Source organism: Zootoca vivipara, chromosome 15 (assembly GCF_965207765.1).
Source record: "Zootoca vivipara chromosome 15, rZooViv2.hap1.1, whole genome shotgun sequence".
Taxonomy (NCBI): domain Eukaryota; kingdom Metazoa; phylum Chordata; class Lepidosauria; order Squamata; family Lacertidae; genus Zootoca; species Zootoca vivipara.
The window spans coordinates 15,002,075-15,018,952 of NC_142598.1; the positions used below are offsets into that span (position 1 = coordinate 15,002,075).

General features: G+C 46.1%; 1 protein-coding gene across 1 annotated transcript; it reads left to right on the forward strand.

The window, feature by feature from the left end:
* The first annotated feature begins 419 nt into the window (after positions 1 to 419).
* Positions 420 to 7,927, forward strand: TENT5C (terminal nucleotidyltransferase 5C). The gene is made up of 2 exons (XM_035097384.3): positions 420 to 641; positions 4,349 to 7,927. The coding sequence occupies exon 2, from the start codon at positions 4,371 to 4,373 to the stop codon at positions 5,532 to 5,534; it is 1,164 nt and encodes a 387-aa protein (XP_034953275.2). The 5' UTR covers positions 420 to 641; positions 4,349 to 4,370; the 3' UTR covers positions 5,535 to 7,927.
* Positions 7,928 to 16,878: the final 8,951 nt, after the last annotated feature.

Here is a 16,878-nt window from a genome sequence, read left to right on the forward strand (position 1 = left end):
TAATTTCATAGGATGACATCTAAAGAACCGGCAGAGGGCACCCCCCAAATTGGAGCTGAAAAGTATCTATTTATTTGCAGAATCATTCGTGATTTATCAAAAATTCCTGCAGCATCATGCACTCCCCTCGACCCATCCCGAAGGCGGCCACCTATGTTTGCTGCTTCTTATCATGGCAACCCAATCACTGCTTGGACTCCAGGAAATAGAAGCAGTCTCATCATAGCTATACCTGGGGGGAAGTGTGGATGATGGGAAGAAGACCTCAGGCCACTGGATATGGGGGTGCTTATGTAAATACCGGTAACTGCATTTCAGAGGCGTGCCTTCCTTTAAAACAAAAAAACCCCAAAAAACCCAACTACACCTGCAGGTGGCTTTGGCTTACTCCGATCTCACTCAGCCTACTCCGGCTTCAAACCAGCTTGGCAGCGGAGCGAAACAGGAACGCCCAATCAATTGATCTGGGCTGAACGAACCCGAGGAGGGACCTCGCCTCCACTCGCCTCCGGCTGCCGGGGCGGGGTCCCGCTGGAAGGCGGGTCTCTATAAAGCTAGACACGCGGGACGGCCCCCCGCAAGAAAATTCTGGCCGCAGCTGCTGTTGCTGCGCGTTTTGGAGAGGAGCCTGCGGCGCTTTGGTGAGTGGAGCGCGGAGGCGAAGGGAGGCGCCGCTTTCCCCTTCCTCTCCTTCTCCTCCTCCGAAGGGAAACTCCTAGCTTGAAAGCTGAGCTTTGCCCATTCGACATAGGGAACAGAGAGTGGTTTTTTTTTGGGGGGGAGAGACTTTGAGCCCCTATATGCCAAGCAAATGGCAGGAAGCTTGGATGGCGGAATGGACGCCAGCGCTACTACTGGGTGCCAGCCGCCGCCGCCGCCCAGCTGCTGCGCCCTGTTAATGCGCGCTCCCTGCAAGCAGAAAGCTAGCGCATCAGGGAAAGAAGGGGTTGAGTGGGTTTTTGCTCTTTGGTTCGCTCCCCTTTCCTGCTTGCATAGAGTTTTTAATAGCGGAAGCATGGGAAGTTGCCGGTCTTCCCATCCGCACGACCGTCCCTGCATTTGTATGCGGTCCGTTCTTATTCCAACGCCTTGCTCTACTGTGACACACATTCTTCAAGATGCGGCTTGTTTTCCTAAATACTTGGGAGTAATTGCCACCGAAATTGCTGTGGCATGCTTCTGAGTAAATGCACGCAATAATGTTAGGAGGTGGTTTTTTTTTTGTTTTTTTAAGGGGGAAGAAGCCCCAGTAGTGAGTGTCTTAGCTAAAAACCATAAGTAAGTTCTTGTGTTTCACAGCCCCCTTGCATAGATCTTTTCTTCACACCAAGTTAAATAGAAAAGGGGTGTGGAGTAGAGACCAATAAAAGTTCGTGATGGGTACTTGTCTTTAGATCAGAGTGGGAGGTACAAACTTAATTACTGTACAAAGAAATTGCAAAGCTGCCTTGAATACAATTCCATGTAGCTATTGGGTGTCTTATCGCTCGGTCTGGTTGAAATATGTAACTTAAGCTTTGGTTGGCACAGCAATAAAACTGTTAGCACATTTGCAAAACTAAGCCGGGTCTGGTATGGTTTCAAATTGGATAGGGGACCGTGTGTTAAGATTCCTGCATGTGGGCGTGGGTGGACTAGATGACTCTGGGTGCCCCTTCCAACTTTGATTCCTTTTCCCACTGGGGCACAGGCCACATGTGATCGAAAGCTTGTAGGTGTGTGTGTGGGGGGGGGGTTGTTTTGTTTTACCATGGCAGATAAGGAAGCACCTGCCACTCGGTTCCTGTTCGTTCTTCTAATTGCGAAAATGCCCCGAAAAGAATTCTGAAACTTGCCTGTTGTGAACATAAATTATGATGGAGTGGGCAAAGCTTGCACACTAATATGTTGATATCTCAGAGCCGTAAGGCTCTTAGCTCCCCCCCCTTTTTGTTCCTAAGAAGGCTGCCGCCTGTTTTCCCTGCAATCTTGTTTCTGGGACTGTCTAGCCTTTTGCTTCTGCCACTAACAAACCCTCTTTTGAGGGGCTGGCTAATATAGAGAGCCGTTGCCGTTCCTAGGTGTGACAGTGGTTAAGAGGCAGGGAAAGGCACCCCATTTGTGTAGCTAGCACCCATACAGACATTAGGGTTTCTTCCTCTCTCTTATTTCCCCTTATTTCCCCAATACTAAATAAGACTTGCAGGCCACAGTTGGGTGTTAGCTGTTCTACCTCCCCTGTGTTCAGCTGCCAAGTATTGGATGCCACACTTCCCTGTGCTTCTAATACTTCTAACCTTACACAAAGGATCACTGCCTGAACATACCTCTCTGGCATTGCCATTGCACATTGGTGAAGTCTCATCTCTATGACATGCTGGATTGGTTGGTTCAAACTAAGCAGTAGAATGTAAAATGGCAGTCCATGTGCATTGCAAGTCCAGTGTTCATGTGCCTGCACCTGTGAAGGGGGAGAGGGATTAGCATGTACATTGGTTTTGTCCTCGGTCAATGCCCAAACTAGAGCCTAATCGTCTGACTGGCAACGAGGATACTAAAATTCATTTTTTTCCAAGTCGCAGGTCCTTGGGAGAGCTTAATGGGGCACCCAACACCAGTTTCCCCCTCTAAAATATTTCAAATGTTTTAAAAGCAACATTTGGAGCAAAACAACAACACCCTGCTGTAGTTGGGCGTGGAAGATATTATAATAAAATAGTGCTAGTTGCAGGTAGGTAGCTGTGTTGGTCTGACGTCAAAACAAAAATTAAAAAAATTCCTTCCAGTAGCACCTTAGAGACCAACTAAGTTTGTCATCGGTATGAGCTTTCGTGTGCATGCACACTTCTTCAGATACTTAAGCTCATGCCAATGACAAACTTAGTTGGTCTCTAAGGTGCTACTGGAAGGAATAATAAAATAGGGCAGGGGTGGCCAACTCCCAAGAGACTGCTCAGAGTTAAAAAGAGGCAGTGATCTACCCCATTTTTGGGGGTTCAGGTTGTTGAGCTTTTTTAGGGAGGAAAGCCTGTTTTTTAGGGGTTCAGGTCAAAGTTGAGCTTTTTTAGGGGAGTCAAAGTTGTTGAGCTTCTTTGAGGGGAACCAGTGATCTACCACAGATGTCCAGTGATCTACCGGTAGATCACGATCTACCTGTTGGACGTGCCTGAAATAGGGTATGGGAGAAAAGAGGAGAGGTTCTCTCTGTGTCAGGTATTCTTCCTGTCAAGACGTTGTGGTATGTGAACTGCATTTTAGTAAATTAATGAGCTCTGGGTCATTGCCTAGAAACTGCCCTTGTGCAGCAGTTGTGTGGTGGTTGTTGTTGTTTAGTCGTTTAGTCATGTCCGACTCTTCGTGACCCCATGGACCAGAGCACGGCAGGCACTCCTGTCTTCCACTGCCTCCCGCAGTTTGGTCAGACTCATGTTCGTAGCTTTGAGAACACTGTCCTACCATCTCATCCTCTGTCGTCCCCTTCTCCTTGTGCCCTCCATCTTTCCCAACATCAGGGTCTTTTCCAGGGAATCTTCTCTTCTCATGAGGTGGCCAAAGTATTGGAGCCTCAGCTTCACGATCTGTCCTTCCAGTGAGCACTCAGGGCTGATTTCCTTAAGAATGGATAGGTTTGATCTTCTAGCAGTCCATGGGACTCTCAAGAGTCTCCTCCAGCACCATAATTCAAAAGCATCAATTCTTCGGCGATCAGCCTTTTTTATGGTCCAGCTCTCACTTCCATACATCACTACTGGGAAAACCATAACTTTAACTATATGGACCTTTGTCAGCAAGGGGATGTCTCTGCTTTTTAAGATGCTTAAACTCCAAAGAAACTCAGCCATATTAACTAAACCTGGAATATATAGGTATTTGTGTGGTGAGGGAGAGAGGGGTGGTGGTGTGTGGAAATTTGGGGGGCGGGGGGGGAAATAGACAGAAAAGGTAATGAGACCAGAAATCTAAGGTACAACTCTATTCTATATTCAGAGTATTTTAAGGGAAGATGTTTGTGTTCCTCACAACAAATGAGCAGTACTTGCATTTGCTGCTTTGAACCTTTAGAAAGCTTGGAATATAAAATATAAAAGCTTAGAATATACTGCAGATAAACTGACTACAAAGGAAGGTTGACACAGTCCATCCTTCCATTGGTATTAATGGAGCCAACTTGGGCGACTAGGACTGAACCTGTGAACCACAGCAAGTCTGGTGGTGCACAGAATAAGTTTCCAGGCTGCTAGTTCTTCCCATGAAGGCCTTCCCTAACCAACTGCAGCCTCTCATATTAGCTGTACCCTGTTGGTATAACTGGATGGTCTGATTAACATGTTCTCTTTCTTTCTTCCTTCCTTCCTTTCTATTTTTTTAGTTACCTAAAAGATCAATCTACAATGGCAGACAATAGACCAAATGCTGATTCCTTGTCCCGCAGTGTGCTCAGCTGGGATCAGGTCAGTCGTCTTCATGAGGTCCTGTCCGAGGTGGTGCCAATTCATGGGAGAGGCAACTTTCCGACTCTGAAAATAACTCTGAAGGATATTGTCCAGACTGTTCGCCGCAGGCTAAGTGAAGCAAACATTAAGGTGCACGACGTCCGTCTGAATGGTTCTGTGGCAGGTCATGTCTTGGTCAAAGACAATGGACTGGGTTGCAAGGATCTAGACCTTGTCTTTCAAGTACGTCTCCCAAGTGAGACTGAGTTCCAGTTGGTCAGAGATGTGGTTTTGCAGTCCCTCTTAAAATTCTTGCCTGAAGGTGTGAACACAGTCAAAATTAGCCCCATGACCCTTAAGGAAGCCTATATTGAAAAGCTGGTGAAGGTGTGCACCGATATTGACCGATGGAGTCTAATTTCTCTCTTCAACAAGCATGGCAGGAATGTAGAGCTCAAGTTCGTGGATCGTATAAGGCGGCAGTTTGAATTTAGCGTGGACTCTTTTCAAATAATACTAGACTCTCTGCTCTTATTCTATGATTGCTCAGAGAACCCAATGTGCGAACATTTCCACCCAACTGTGATTGGCGAAAGCATGTATGGTGACTTTGAGGCAGCCTTGGATCACCTTAAGAACAGGCTGATCGCCACCAAGAACCCCGAGGAGATTCGAGGCGGCGGGCTCTTGAAGTACAGCAATCTGCTTGTGAGGGACTTCAAGCCCATGGACAAAGAGGAGATCAAAACCCTCGAGCGTTACATGTGTTCTAGGTTCTTCATAGACTTTCCAGACATTCTAGAGCAGAAGCGCAAGTTGGAGACATACCTCCTGAACCACTTTGCGGAAGAGGACAGGAGCAAATATGACTACCTCATGACCTTGCGCGAAGTCGTCAACGAGAGTACAGTGTGCCTCATGGGACATGAGCGAAGGCAGATACTGAACCTCATCTCCCTTCTGGCGCTCCGAGTGCTGGTGGAGCAAAACCTCATCCCGAATGCCACCAATGTCACTTGCTATTACCAGCCAGCTCCATATACCAGTGATTCAAACTTCAGCAGCTACTACGTCGCAGATACCTATGGCCAGTCTCATCCCACCTGGCTGCCTTGTAACTGATTTTGAGCTTCCTATTTTTCAAAGCCCCTAACCAACCAGATCTCATACATACCCAGTCGAATGGCTCCTGGTTCTCTTTCCTCATTCCTTAAGTAGCCTCGGTCAACCCATAGAGTGGGCCTCATCTTTCCTAGTTTCCTCTCCTCTCCTCTAACTGGGGGAACTGTCCTAAGGTTTGTATACAGTATATTATTGCCCAAAGCTTCTGAAAACTGAAGATAGAAAGATGCTGTTGGAGCCAAGCCAGACTAGTAGTAACTGCTCGATGGCTTCCATGCCATGTTGTCTTCTGAAGTTTGAATTAAGCTCTTTTTGCAAATAATGAGGACTAGGCTGATATGACTACGGAAGATCATAGCTACAGTCCTGTATGCCATTAGGCTGTTCAAAGTCAATAGGACTGAAGCAGCTTCTGAACTGTATGCAGGACTGAAGCCATTTTCTTCCCCCTCAGAAAGTCTTAAATTAGCAGTTGACTCATTGCTGCTGCTGCAGCAGGACTAAAGAATGAATTTCAGTTTGGAGAGGATAATGAAGTCTGCCAACAATTGTCACTTTTAGTTTAAAGAAATCGAGGCTATCCTAAGTTACATGATGCAGAAATTCTAAGAACCCAAGTCGAGTTTTTTTAAAAAAAGCAAAGTACTAGAAAATATATGGTAATTACGAAACTTAAGTTTAATATATTATTTTTCCACTGGTGCTTGGACTGACCTGCCAGGGAAATATGGAATACTTTTGCCCCCAGAGTTCAGCTGAAACTGCAGGATTTTCCCGAGTCTCTGATGTCACAAGTCTGATCAGTAGGAAATTGGGATGGCTTTACTTTGTGATGTTTATGTACTGTACCGTTGGCTTGTAAGTGTGCATAGTTAGGGGTTTCTAGAGTACAGCAGTATCGTTGAAGACAAATTGGTAAAAAAAAACCAACCTCACTTGAAATAATTGTCCCAAGTTTGTAGATGGCTTGGACTGGAAGAGGGTTTCTATAACATGGATTTTCTAGTTTCGGGGGGGATTCCCCTTGAAAAATGGGTTCATTAATTTTTTTAAAAAAACCATTTATTTAAATGTGATATTTTTGGCTAAATGTCAGTTGTGTGCCCCCCTGCAAGTATATAATAGAGTGCCTTCTCACATGTGCTGTTTAAAGAGCCTGGCTTTAAGAAAGGATCCTGCAAAGAAGTGCTGTTCTAGCACCATAGTCTAAGTAAGGCTGTTAAAAGGGAACATGGTATAGACTAGAGATGTGGAAGACCCAGAAAAAAATTGGAAAAAGTGGGGGGAAACACATGTGTGTCCCCCCCCCCAAAAAAATCCAGGCCTTCACATTGCTAGTGCAAAGGATCAGTGTTATGGTTAGCAATGTTAATGGGATCCATGTTTTGATGAACTGTCACAGGTACAGGAAATGCAGATAGTGGGTCCCAGCAGAAGTCTTGAAATTCATCTTATCAAATTCAAAAGGCAGTAAAAGAAAAAACAACCACCACCTCTTAGGCAATATAGCTGTCCACGGTGTTCCTATAGCTGAAAGCCTGGCTACTTACTTAATGGGCAAACTTTCTGTATATGTCCCCCCCCCCCAAAGGAAACTAAGCTAAGGTTAGGCGTGTGATCGTGATGGAAATACCTACTTGGGAAACACACTGTATTTGGACGGCATTGGGTTAATGTGGAATAGTACTTGGCCCCCTTCTCATTTAATTGTTCAAAACAAGAGGGCAGAGGGTTTTCTTGTTCTTAGTACTGCTACTTCTGCAACACAGAGATAAACACTATCTGTAGCAATGCAGATGTCGCTGGCTGTTGGAAAGCAGCAGCACCTTGAGTTGAAGTAGTAGTTGAACAAAACGGATAAGCAGGGAAATGTAGGGCTTCTGATCTGAGTGCCAAGGACCTGCCAGTTTCAATTGCTTTTGGCCATTCTACACATTTTTTTGCTGAGTAATTTCAGACTGCCTGAATGTTTATTGGCTGTGCTCTTCTGCCTATACATCGATCTGCCCGTAGAGCAAGGCACATACTTACTCTTAATGCAAAGACTACAAAGTGCAGGATTGCTTCCTTTCACATGACTGTGTCTTGGGGTGGGGGTGGGGAAGGAACAGAAAGAAGGATCATATTAAGTGGGGCTACAGCAACAAAGCAAAGTTTAGATTTTTTTCCCCCCCTCAACATTGAACTCAAAGTTGAAATGGACTATAATCTTAAGAGTAGCATTTCTTTACGCTGGAAGAAACCTTTTCCATGCATGTCTGGTAAATATGTATTTCTTTAAATTGTAAACCTAATGTCAGTTGCCGGATGAGCAGCTCTTCGGAGTGCTAAGGATGCGTATCTTATTTTGGTTTCCTTAAGGTGAAAAATAAAGTCTGTCAACTTAAACATGACTGTTGTTGTTGTTTTTCTTCCTCCTCCCGCCACATTAAGGGGTTTCCCCCTTAATTTATAACTCCCCCACATACCCCTTGCCCAGTTCAAACGCCAAATATTTAATATCCTTTTAGTTCTTTAGCATCTTAGGTTGGATAAAGGTGTGGAACCAGCTTGCCTATTGACTTCTCAAGGGGTAGTGTAGGCTTCCCCAAACTGCGGCCCTCCAGATGTTTTGGCCTACAACTCCCATGATCCCTAGCTAACAGGACCAGTGGTCGGGGAAGATGGGAATTGTAGTCCAAAACATCTGGAGGGCTGAAGTTTGGGGATGCCTGGGGTAGTGCTTATGGTGTCTCTCTACCAGCTAGGCCAGCCATCCCCAGATGTTTTGGCCTACAACTCCCATGATCCCTAGCTAAGATGACCAGTGGTCAGGGATGATGGGAATTGTAGTCCAAAACATCTGGAGGGCCGAAGTTTGGGGATGCCTGAGCTAGGCTGTTAACTCCTTACACATTAGGTTGAGACTGCACAAGCTCCTTCCTGTCTGGTCCTAGCACATGCATTAAGATCAGTGCCAGATTTACGTATAAGCAAAACAAGCTGTAGCTTAAGGCCCCACTCTCTTGGGACCCCCCCCAAAAAAAAAATCAAAGGGAAAAAAACCTGGATGTGCATTTCCAAAATATAAGATGAAAAAACCTACATGCAGCAACAGTGTTTTGTGTTGTGTAGGCTCCTATGATGTAAGTAATGGGCCCCGCCTGCTAGTCTGCTCCCTAAAATTTCACTTGCTCATTTCTATATACTGTATAGGGTGCCTACATTCTGCATGTGCAAATGGCTTTAGATACCTATTAGGTCCATAAATTACCATATAGCATATATTCAACACAAAAAAACAGCAACAATTCATTGTTGACGAAGGACAGCTGGACATATAAAGGGCTCCATTACCTTCATTAGCTTAGGGCCTTATCAAACTTAAATCCAGCCCTGATTAAGATGATACTAGCATGACCACCACAGTGCCCTAGATTTCACAAAAAAAACTCTCCCATCCAGGCCTATGAGACATTAATTCCAGAGCAGCCTGAATGAAAACAATCAGTAGTGCCCTAAGTTAATATTCGTCCCTGCTAAGTCATTATCCATTCACTTTATTTGTTGTATTCATATCACACCCTGGGGTGTATGGGGTGCTGGTGGGGGACACATCATGCTGCTCCTGGGCTTGGTTGCCCACCTTTGGTCCCCACCCTGCACTCAACTCTCACCTGTGGCTCCTTGAAGCTGTGAGCATTTGACAGGGACCAAGCCCCAGCAACAGATTCGGCTGGCTGGCTAAACCAGGTGAGGGTAGCTGATGGGTCTCAAACCCTCAGTGAGTTAGGGACCTCCCCTGCATGCAAAGACAGGCTCTGGTGGATCGAAGAGACGAGACAGAGAGTGGATCCAATGGTCAAGAAGGCAGTTTCTGCATCTGCTGTAGAGGGAAGTGAGGGGCAGATGGGGCCCAGAAGGAAATCTCCACTGCCTTGTGGGATATATTTGGGAGAAGAAAAGGCTAAGGAGTAAGCCCTACACAAATCCATATGCTGTAAGGTAAAGGTAAAGGGACCCCTGACCATTAGGTCCAGTCGTGACCGACTCTGGGGTTGCGGCACTCATCTCGAGTTATTGGCCGAGGGAGCCGGCGTACAGCTTCCAGGTCATGTGGCCAGCATGACAAAGCTGCTTCTGGAGAACCAGAGCAGCACACGGAAATGCTGTTTACCTTCTGGCTGTAGCGGTACCTATTTATCTACTTGCACTTTGACATGCTTTTGAACTGCTAGGTTGGCAGGAGCTGGGACCGAGCAATGTGAGCTCACCTCATCGCGGGGATTCGAACCGCCAACCTTCTGATCAGCAAGCGCCACCCGCGTTCCAGCCATATGCTGTAAGGTAAAGGTAAAGGGACCCCTGACCATTAGGTCCAGTCGTGACCGACTCTGGGGTTGCGCGCTCATCTCACATTATTGGCCGAGGGAGCCGGCGTACAGCTTCCAGGTCATGTGGCCAGCATGACAAAGCCGCTTCTGGCAAACCAGAGCAGCACATGGAAATGCCGTTTACCTTCCCACCGGAGCGGTACCTATTTATCTACTTGCATTTTGACATGCTTTCGAACTGCTAGGTTGGCAGGAGCTGGGACCAAGCAACGGGAGCTCACCCCGTCACAGGGATTCGAACCGCCGACCTTCTGATCAGCAAGCCCTAGGCTCAGTGGTTTAACCACAGCGCCACCTGGGTCCCAGCTATGCATAAAACCTGGCAGCCCAAATGGAATGAAAATCAAAGGATACAGTCAGTGGGAGCCAGTTGTGCAGCTGTGTATTCAGTAAGGATACAACTCTAGTATCCAGTGGAGGCAAACCCAAATGTGTATTCTAGATTATAACACAGGGATATCTGACTTCTGTATGATCTGTGTTAATTTTCCCTTCACAACTTTGTGAGAAACACCACATTTTATTAATGTAAAAAAACAGTATTTTGATCTTAGTTCTCAGTATGATGGGGATCTTATTTCTTCCCCACATGCAATGTTTCTCCATACCAAAAAAAAAAAAGCACCATCCAAATCTCCTTGCCGCTAGAAAACCAGCATGACAACTAGGCTAGAACCCCTCTCTCTGAAATCCAGTTTTCTATGGGGAAGGGATTTTGTGTCTGTTGGGCAATTTGGGGCACATTTGTACAGCAGTGGCATTGCTGGGATTCGCCGCTTCACTGATAACTAGATTCTGGTAAGATTAGGTTGTTGCTGCATTAGTATTTTTTTGGTAGGTTGTCCATGTTTCTGTTTGATAGCTGCGGCAAGAATAACCTTACTGCTTTCAGAACAGTTTGCTCTGAAAGGCTCAGAAGCAAACACCCCTCCCCGCAATTCTGGTTTCAAACACCTGTTGGTTTCAGCCCTGCACACCCTGGATATAATTACATTAGTAGTTAGAATGTGAGGCACAAATGCAGTTCTGAATTCGAACTGGTACAGAAGTAGTTTTACTTTTGGCTTGTCACGTGTGTTTTCCGAAAATGTATATTGGAGAGGACAGATCGTGAAGCTGAGGCTCCAATACTTTGGCCACCTCACGAGAAGAGAAGAATCCTTGGAAAAGACCCTGATGTTGGGAAAGATGGAGGGCGCAAGGAGAAGGGGACGTCAGAGGATGAGATGGTTGGACAGTGTTCTCGAAGCTACGAACATGAGTTTGACCAAACTGCGGGAGGCAGTGCAAGACAGGAGTGCCTGGCGTGCTATGGTCCATGGGGTCACGAAGAGTCGGACACGACTAAACAACAACATATTGGAGAGGGGTGCATGCTTTATTGCCTTGGATAAAAACAGAGGCTGCAGAACACGTAGATGCAGCTTGCCTGCTCCATCATGGTGTGTAAAATTCAAAGTAAACGTCTCTGTGCCTAGATAGGCAGCTTAGAGAGATTTTCTCTAAATGTCAGCTATGCATTACTTAAAAGAGAACACCAGTTTGCATATGATAACATATATGTATAGGTGCAAACTTATAAACAATTGCTGCAATTGAAATAGAAATCCTCTAACCATAATGGACTCAGGTGCTTGCTTAGTCTGACGTCCAGGTTTGTTAACTGTTGCTGCTTAGCAATTTCAGACAAAAAGGCTCAGGCCAGGGGGGATGGGCCAGAAAACCTGGGGAAGAAACCCCCTTTCCCCAGAGGTCCTTCCAATGGAGAATATTGAAGCAATGTTTCCTTTTTCAGAATGAGCATGATACTTCTTAAAGTCACAGCTCGCGGTTATGCTAAAAGCCTAGGATGAGAGCTAATGGTTAGGAATTGCCTGCTGGCACCTAGAGATCCTTCTCAAGGGTTTTGAAGGCGGGAGTTATGGGGGCTTAGAGAAGATGCCCTTCACCTAAGAGGGCCCCTGGGGCCCTGGCATTTTGCTGCCTGAAGCAGAAGAGCAAATGCAGCCCCTCCTGGCATTAAGGTGCACAAGGACATAACATCGGTCTTGAAAGATCTACATTGGCTCCCAGTACGTTTCCGAGCACAGTTCAAAGTGTTGGTGCTGAACTTTAAAGCCCTAAATGGCCTTGGTCCAGTATACCTGAAGGAGCATCTCCACCCCCATCGTTCTGCCCGGACACTGAGGTCCAGTGCCGAGGGCCTTCTGGCGGTTCCCTCGTTGAGAGAAGCCAAGTTGCAGGGAACCAGGCAGAGGGCCTTCTCGGTGGTGGCGCCCACCCTGTGGAACGCCCTCCCATCAGATGCCCATCAGATGTCAAAGAGAAAAACAGCTACCAGATTTTTAGAAGGCATCTGAAGGGAGCCCTGTTTAGGGAGGCTTTCAATGTTTAATCGATTATTTTATTTTGTTTTTCTGTTGGAAGCCGCCCAGAGTGGCTGGGGAAACCCAGCCAGATGGGTGGGTAGAAATAAATAGTTGTTGTTATTGTTATTGTTGTTGTTGTTATTATTATTAAGTGGATAGCAAGTCAGTTTGGCAGCTGACAGCAAATCCTACAAGTACACCTCCAGGAAATCAGCTGAGAGGCCATCAGGATGGGATAAGACATCCCCTACCACTCTCTGGAAGCCATTTGGATCCATTAAGGGAGTAAGGGACGGGGGCAGACCATTGAAATTGGTCACTAAAATGTCATTAAAAGGGCGGAATAGGGGTGGGGCAGAACACAGGCGGGAGGAACAATTTATGCAGTCCTCACTGATGCTCACAGGGGTCTGGAATGTAACCCCCATGCAAAATGAGGGTTGCCTGTATCAACAAAAGTGGCCAGCTACTCTCTTGGAAAAACTAACCCACCATATTCAGCGGTCTATCATCAGGTACAGCCAGAGGCTTTTTAATGTTGTATAGCAGAGAAGAGGGTTGGTGCTTTCCCCCTTTTTCCTTTTCCTTATATGAACCAAGCAAATATGGACAAGTCTCTGTCACTTGTTTGGCAGCAGGCTATGGAACAATAACACTTCCCTGCTGGCTGATCTTAACTCTTCCTGGAGATTGTTCTGACAAACATTTCCTGGACATCCTCGTCACTGTGGAAATCAGAGATTAAGCTGGAAGAAGTATTGAGAGAACCAAAAGGCATTTCTTTGTTTAGTTCTGTTGGAAATGTTGACTCGTAAGTTTTGCACTGAAGCATGATCTATGGAACGGCACCCTGTGTCGTTTCTTATCCTTTGCTATCGTGTTACCCCCATAAGAACAGAATAAGGATTTGCTGGTACAGCGACACTGACATGAAGTGCTTTTAGTTAGAAACCCTGGTGCCATGAAGCAGAGAGGCAGATTCGTTCAAGGACTGAAATGCGGACGCTTACTTTGAATTCTGACAGTGATTTTCTGAAGGATGGTCTTTTCTGTAGCTGTGTGAAGCAGAATTGCAGAGAGCAACCCCGTGGTCCTAGCCGCAAAAGCAACAGCATACTTCTGCATGTGAAGACATGCTCTGGCAGATTGAGAGGATGAAACCAAGAGTGGGTCCAATGGTCAAGAAGGCAGTTTCTGCACATGATGTAGAGGGAAGTGAGGGGCAGATGGGGCTCGTCAACCTGGGAAGGTAGCCCATCTAGGAGAAGGAAAACGCTGATGCTAAACCTCCTTTGCCTTGCGGCTATACGCATTCATGATTAAGGCTTTGGGTGTAAAACATCTTCAGGACTACAGATGGAATCTTAACCCAACTTACCTGGTAAAGGTAAAGGTAAAGGGAACCCTGACCATTAAGTCCAGTTGTGGACGACTCTGGGGTTGCAACACTCAACTCGCTTTACTGGCCGAGGGAGCCGGTGTTTGTCTGCAGACAGTTTTTTCGGGTCATGTGGCCAGCATGACTAAGCCGCTTCTGACAAACCAGAGCAGTGCACAGAAACGCCGTTTACCTTCCTGCTGGAGTGGTACCTATTTATCTACTTGCACTTTGACGTGCTTTCGATTTAAATTGGATTTACTGCTGAGTGGGCATGGTTAGGAATGGATTTCTGGTTAGCCTGGTAATGTATATAGATTGTATTGTTTTTATTATCAGCTGTTAGCGAAAGAAGTGGCACGGATGTGGCAATGACAACTTCTACTGCATGGCAAACCATGTGTCCATGTGTTTCTGTGTGTATGGCTTTTACAAAAAAATAAGAAGACCTGAGCTACAGAATTCAGCTTTACTATCCCCCTTCCCCCAATCATGGTAGGAAACAGGATTAGAAATGCAACAAGGAATGTTAATGGCTATTGCCATCACCTCAGTTACACATAATTCAAGAGAATACACATTTCAGTATTACAACAGGTCTGACATTGAAATGAGTTGTGCACTTATAATGACCTGGTTTGATCTTATTATCATTATTATTATTTTAAAATTAAAGAAACTTGCAGCACTAAATATAGCTAACACTTGCATGAAACCTGGCTGGCTCACAAACGAATGTCTGCAAGCGAGCAAACAGGGCTGAGTTTGAGTGCAAGCTCAATTATTGCAAAAATCGCCACCATCTCTACTTAAGAGAAATACTCCATCTTCAACTGTAGCAGATTTTGAGAGTACCAACTACTCTATTCCACATTACCGTAAGCATTAAGGAATGAAACTATTTAGCCAGTTAGTATTTTTTTTCATCTTGGTTATAAAATGACTGCTTCCTGTTTACAAGCTGGGAGGTTGAAAAGGTCAGCCTGGGAAACTGAAACCTAGTTCTTAGTTACCAGAACCCGAAGAAAATGTAAATTTGCCACCTAAGATTTAGCTGCCTTAGTACACTACTCAGTGTAGGGAATTGAATGGGCGAGGAAGTAATCCTACAAACACTTACGGTACTTGAAACTAAGTTGCAAAGTGTTAACAAATTTATGCACAGGGCAACCCTGGTGCCCATAGAGTCCCTCCCTCCCTTCCACCTGCTGAAATTATTATTATAAGAAGTATTCTATTATTACAGTGCTTGTGTGATGCCCACAATTGCATCTGGATTGAAAATGGGTCCACAAACCCCCAAAGGTCATAACTGCTCCTAGTGGTGCAGCAATAAAACTGCAGGCACATTTGCAAAGCTAAGCAGGGTCCAGTATGATTTCAAATAGGGACCGCGTGTTGACATTCCTGCATCGCAGGGGGTTGGACTATATGACCCTTGGGGTCTCTTCCAACTCTACAATTCTATGGTTCTGTTACAGACGGCTGCTTAGAAGAGACACCTAGGAAAAACAGATTTCCACTTGGCAGCTGTGAGGACCACGCAGGTGGTTAAATTGTCTGGTTAGCAACACTCTCTCTCTCTTGGTGCAGGCTATAACCCTTGCCATATTAGGATGGAGGCTACAAATCTCCTAAACAATCATTTTTTATATTACTGTATTTCACAAATGAAGCCACTTTTCGATACCACCATTTATCCATAGATCCCAGGGTGGCTCGCAGGCAAGTACATTAAAAAACAGCAACATCTATATATATAAAAATGGTGAAGGTGCATGTGTGTTATTCCCCACTTTTCTCCCACAAGCACTTACCCGATCGTCCTGAAATTTGGCCACAACCTCAGAGTCACATGTGAGCAGGTAATCATGCACTTACACTGACCAGCTGACACACCGAACACAGGTAAAAACCTGGATTTGTGGTCAAAAAAATTGCGCCCTCCAGTGGACATTCAACAAACAACGGACAAACATACTCCCACAATCCCTCACGCCCCAGAGACCACGCCTCCAAATGAGAGCAAACCACCCCGAGACCAAGCCGCTCCCCAGGGACCAGCGCCCGCCCAGGAGATCACGTACCAGCGACCCCCTCCCCCACACACCCCGACTCCCCACACCCCCACCGCACGGATCCCACCCCCGCCAATCCCGCCACCTCCCGCGACCCCCTCCCGCCCTGAGCAAGCCCACTCCCCCCACACCTACGGATCCCACCCCCCCGATCCCTTAACCTCCCATGACCCCCTCCCCCCAGAGCAAGCCCACTCCCCACACCCCCACACCACGGATCGCACCCCCATCAATCCCGCCGCCTCCTGAGACCCACCCCGCCCCGGAGATCACACCGATCCACCCCCACCCCATGGATCCCGCCGCCACCGATAACGCCACCCCCATGAACCAGGCCGCCTCCACAACAGCACTGGGCCTCTCCAAAAGACAAAAATAAATACCTCACTTCAAAACATTAACTAACTTCTTCCTTTCTTCACAATTTCACACTAAGCCAAACAATTCTTTAGCAAGCCTGACAGGCCACATTTAGAAAATTGTGACCACTTTGTTCCTTCCTTGGTCCTGCTGCTGCAGCACTACTAAAAACGTTTTACATGTCAACCTGGACTTTTGCTTTGTATCTCCCAAGCAAACCAAAAGAAGGAAACAAAACTTGCCTACTGTATGTGGATTGTTTGGAACAAGACAAACCATCAGTCTGGGTTTGCACATATAATGGTAAGTCAAACCATGACTTAGCTTCTAATAGCAGCAGGAGCAGTGCAAAAATCCGGTTACAGGTTGGCTTAATAGAAACCCCAAAATATGTCCTACAAATAAACACAAAATAGATCACGTTTTCCTGATACAGCAAAACTTTATATTGCAGGGGAATGTTGTCATAATTCCAATCTCGAAAAGGGATGACCCGGGAGTGGTGGGAAGAGGGGGCGTGATACGTCTGGAACGGGACAGGTTGGGGAAAATCACAGGGGAAAGCCGGGGTGGGGGGAGGAGGGGGTGGGATATGTCATGGATCGACACAGGGTGGTGGCAGTCACAGGGATTAGCCACAGCAACGCGTGGCAGGGCCAGCTAGTACACTATAAAACATCAAAACAGGAGGAAATTCTTTTTTATGTTAATTACTGTATAAGGATGAAAATATGATCTGTAAATATAAAACTGGGGGGGGGGAACCCGTAAACAGGATAAAATTAA

Excerpts from the sequence above, each read along its gene's own strand:
- TENT5C (XM_035097384.3), top strand. The coding sequence starts at position 4,371 with ATGGCAGACAATAGACCAAATGCTGATTCCTTGTCCCGCAGTGTGCTC.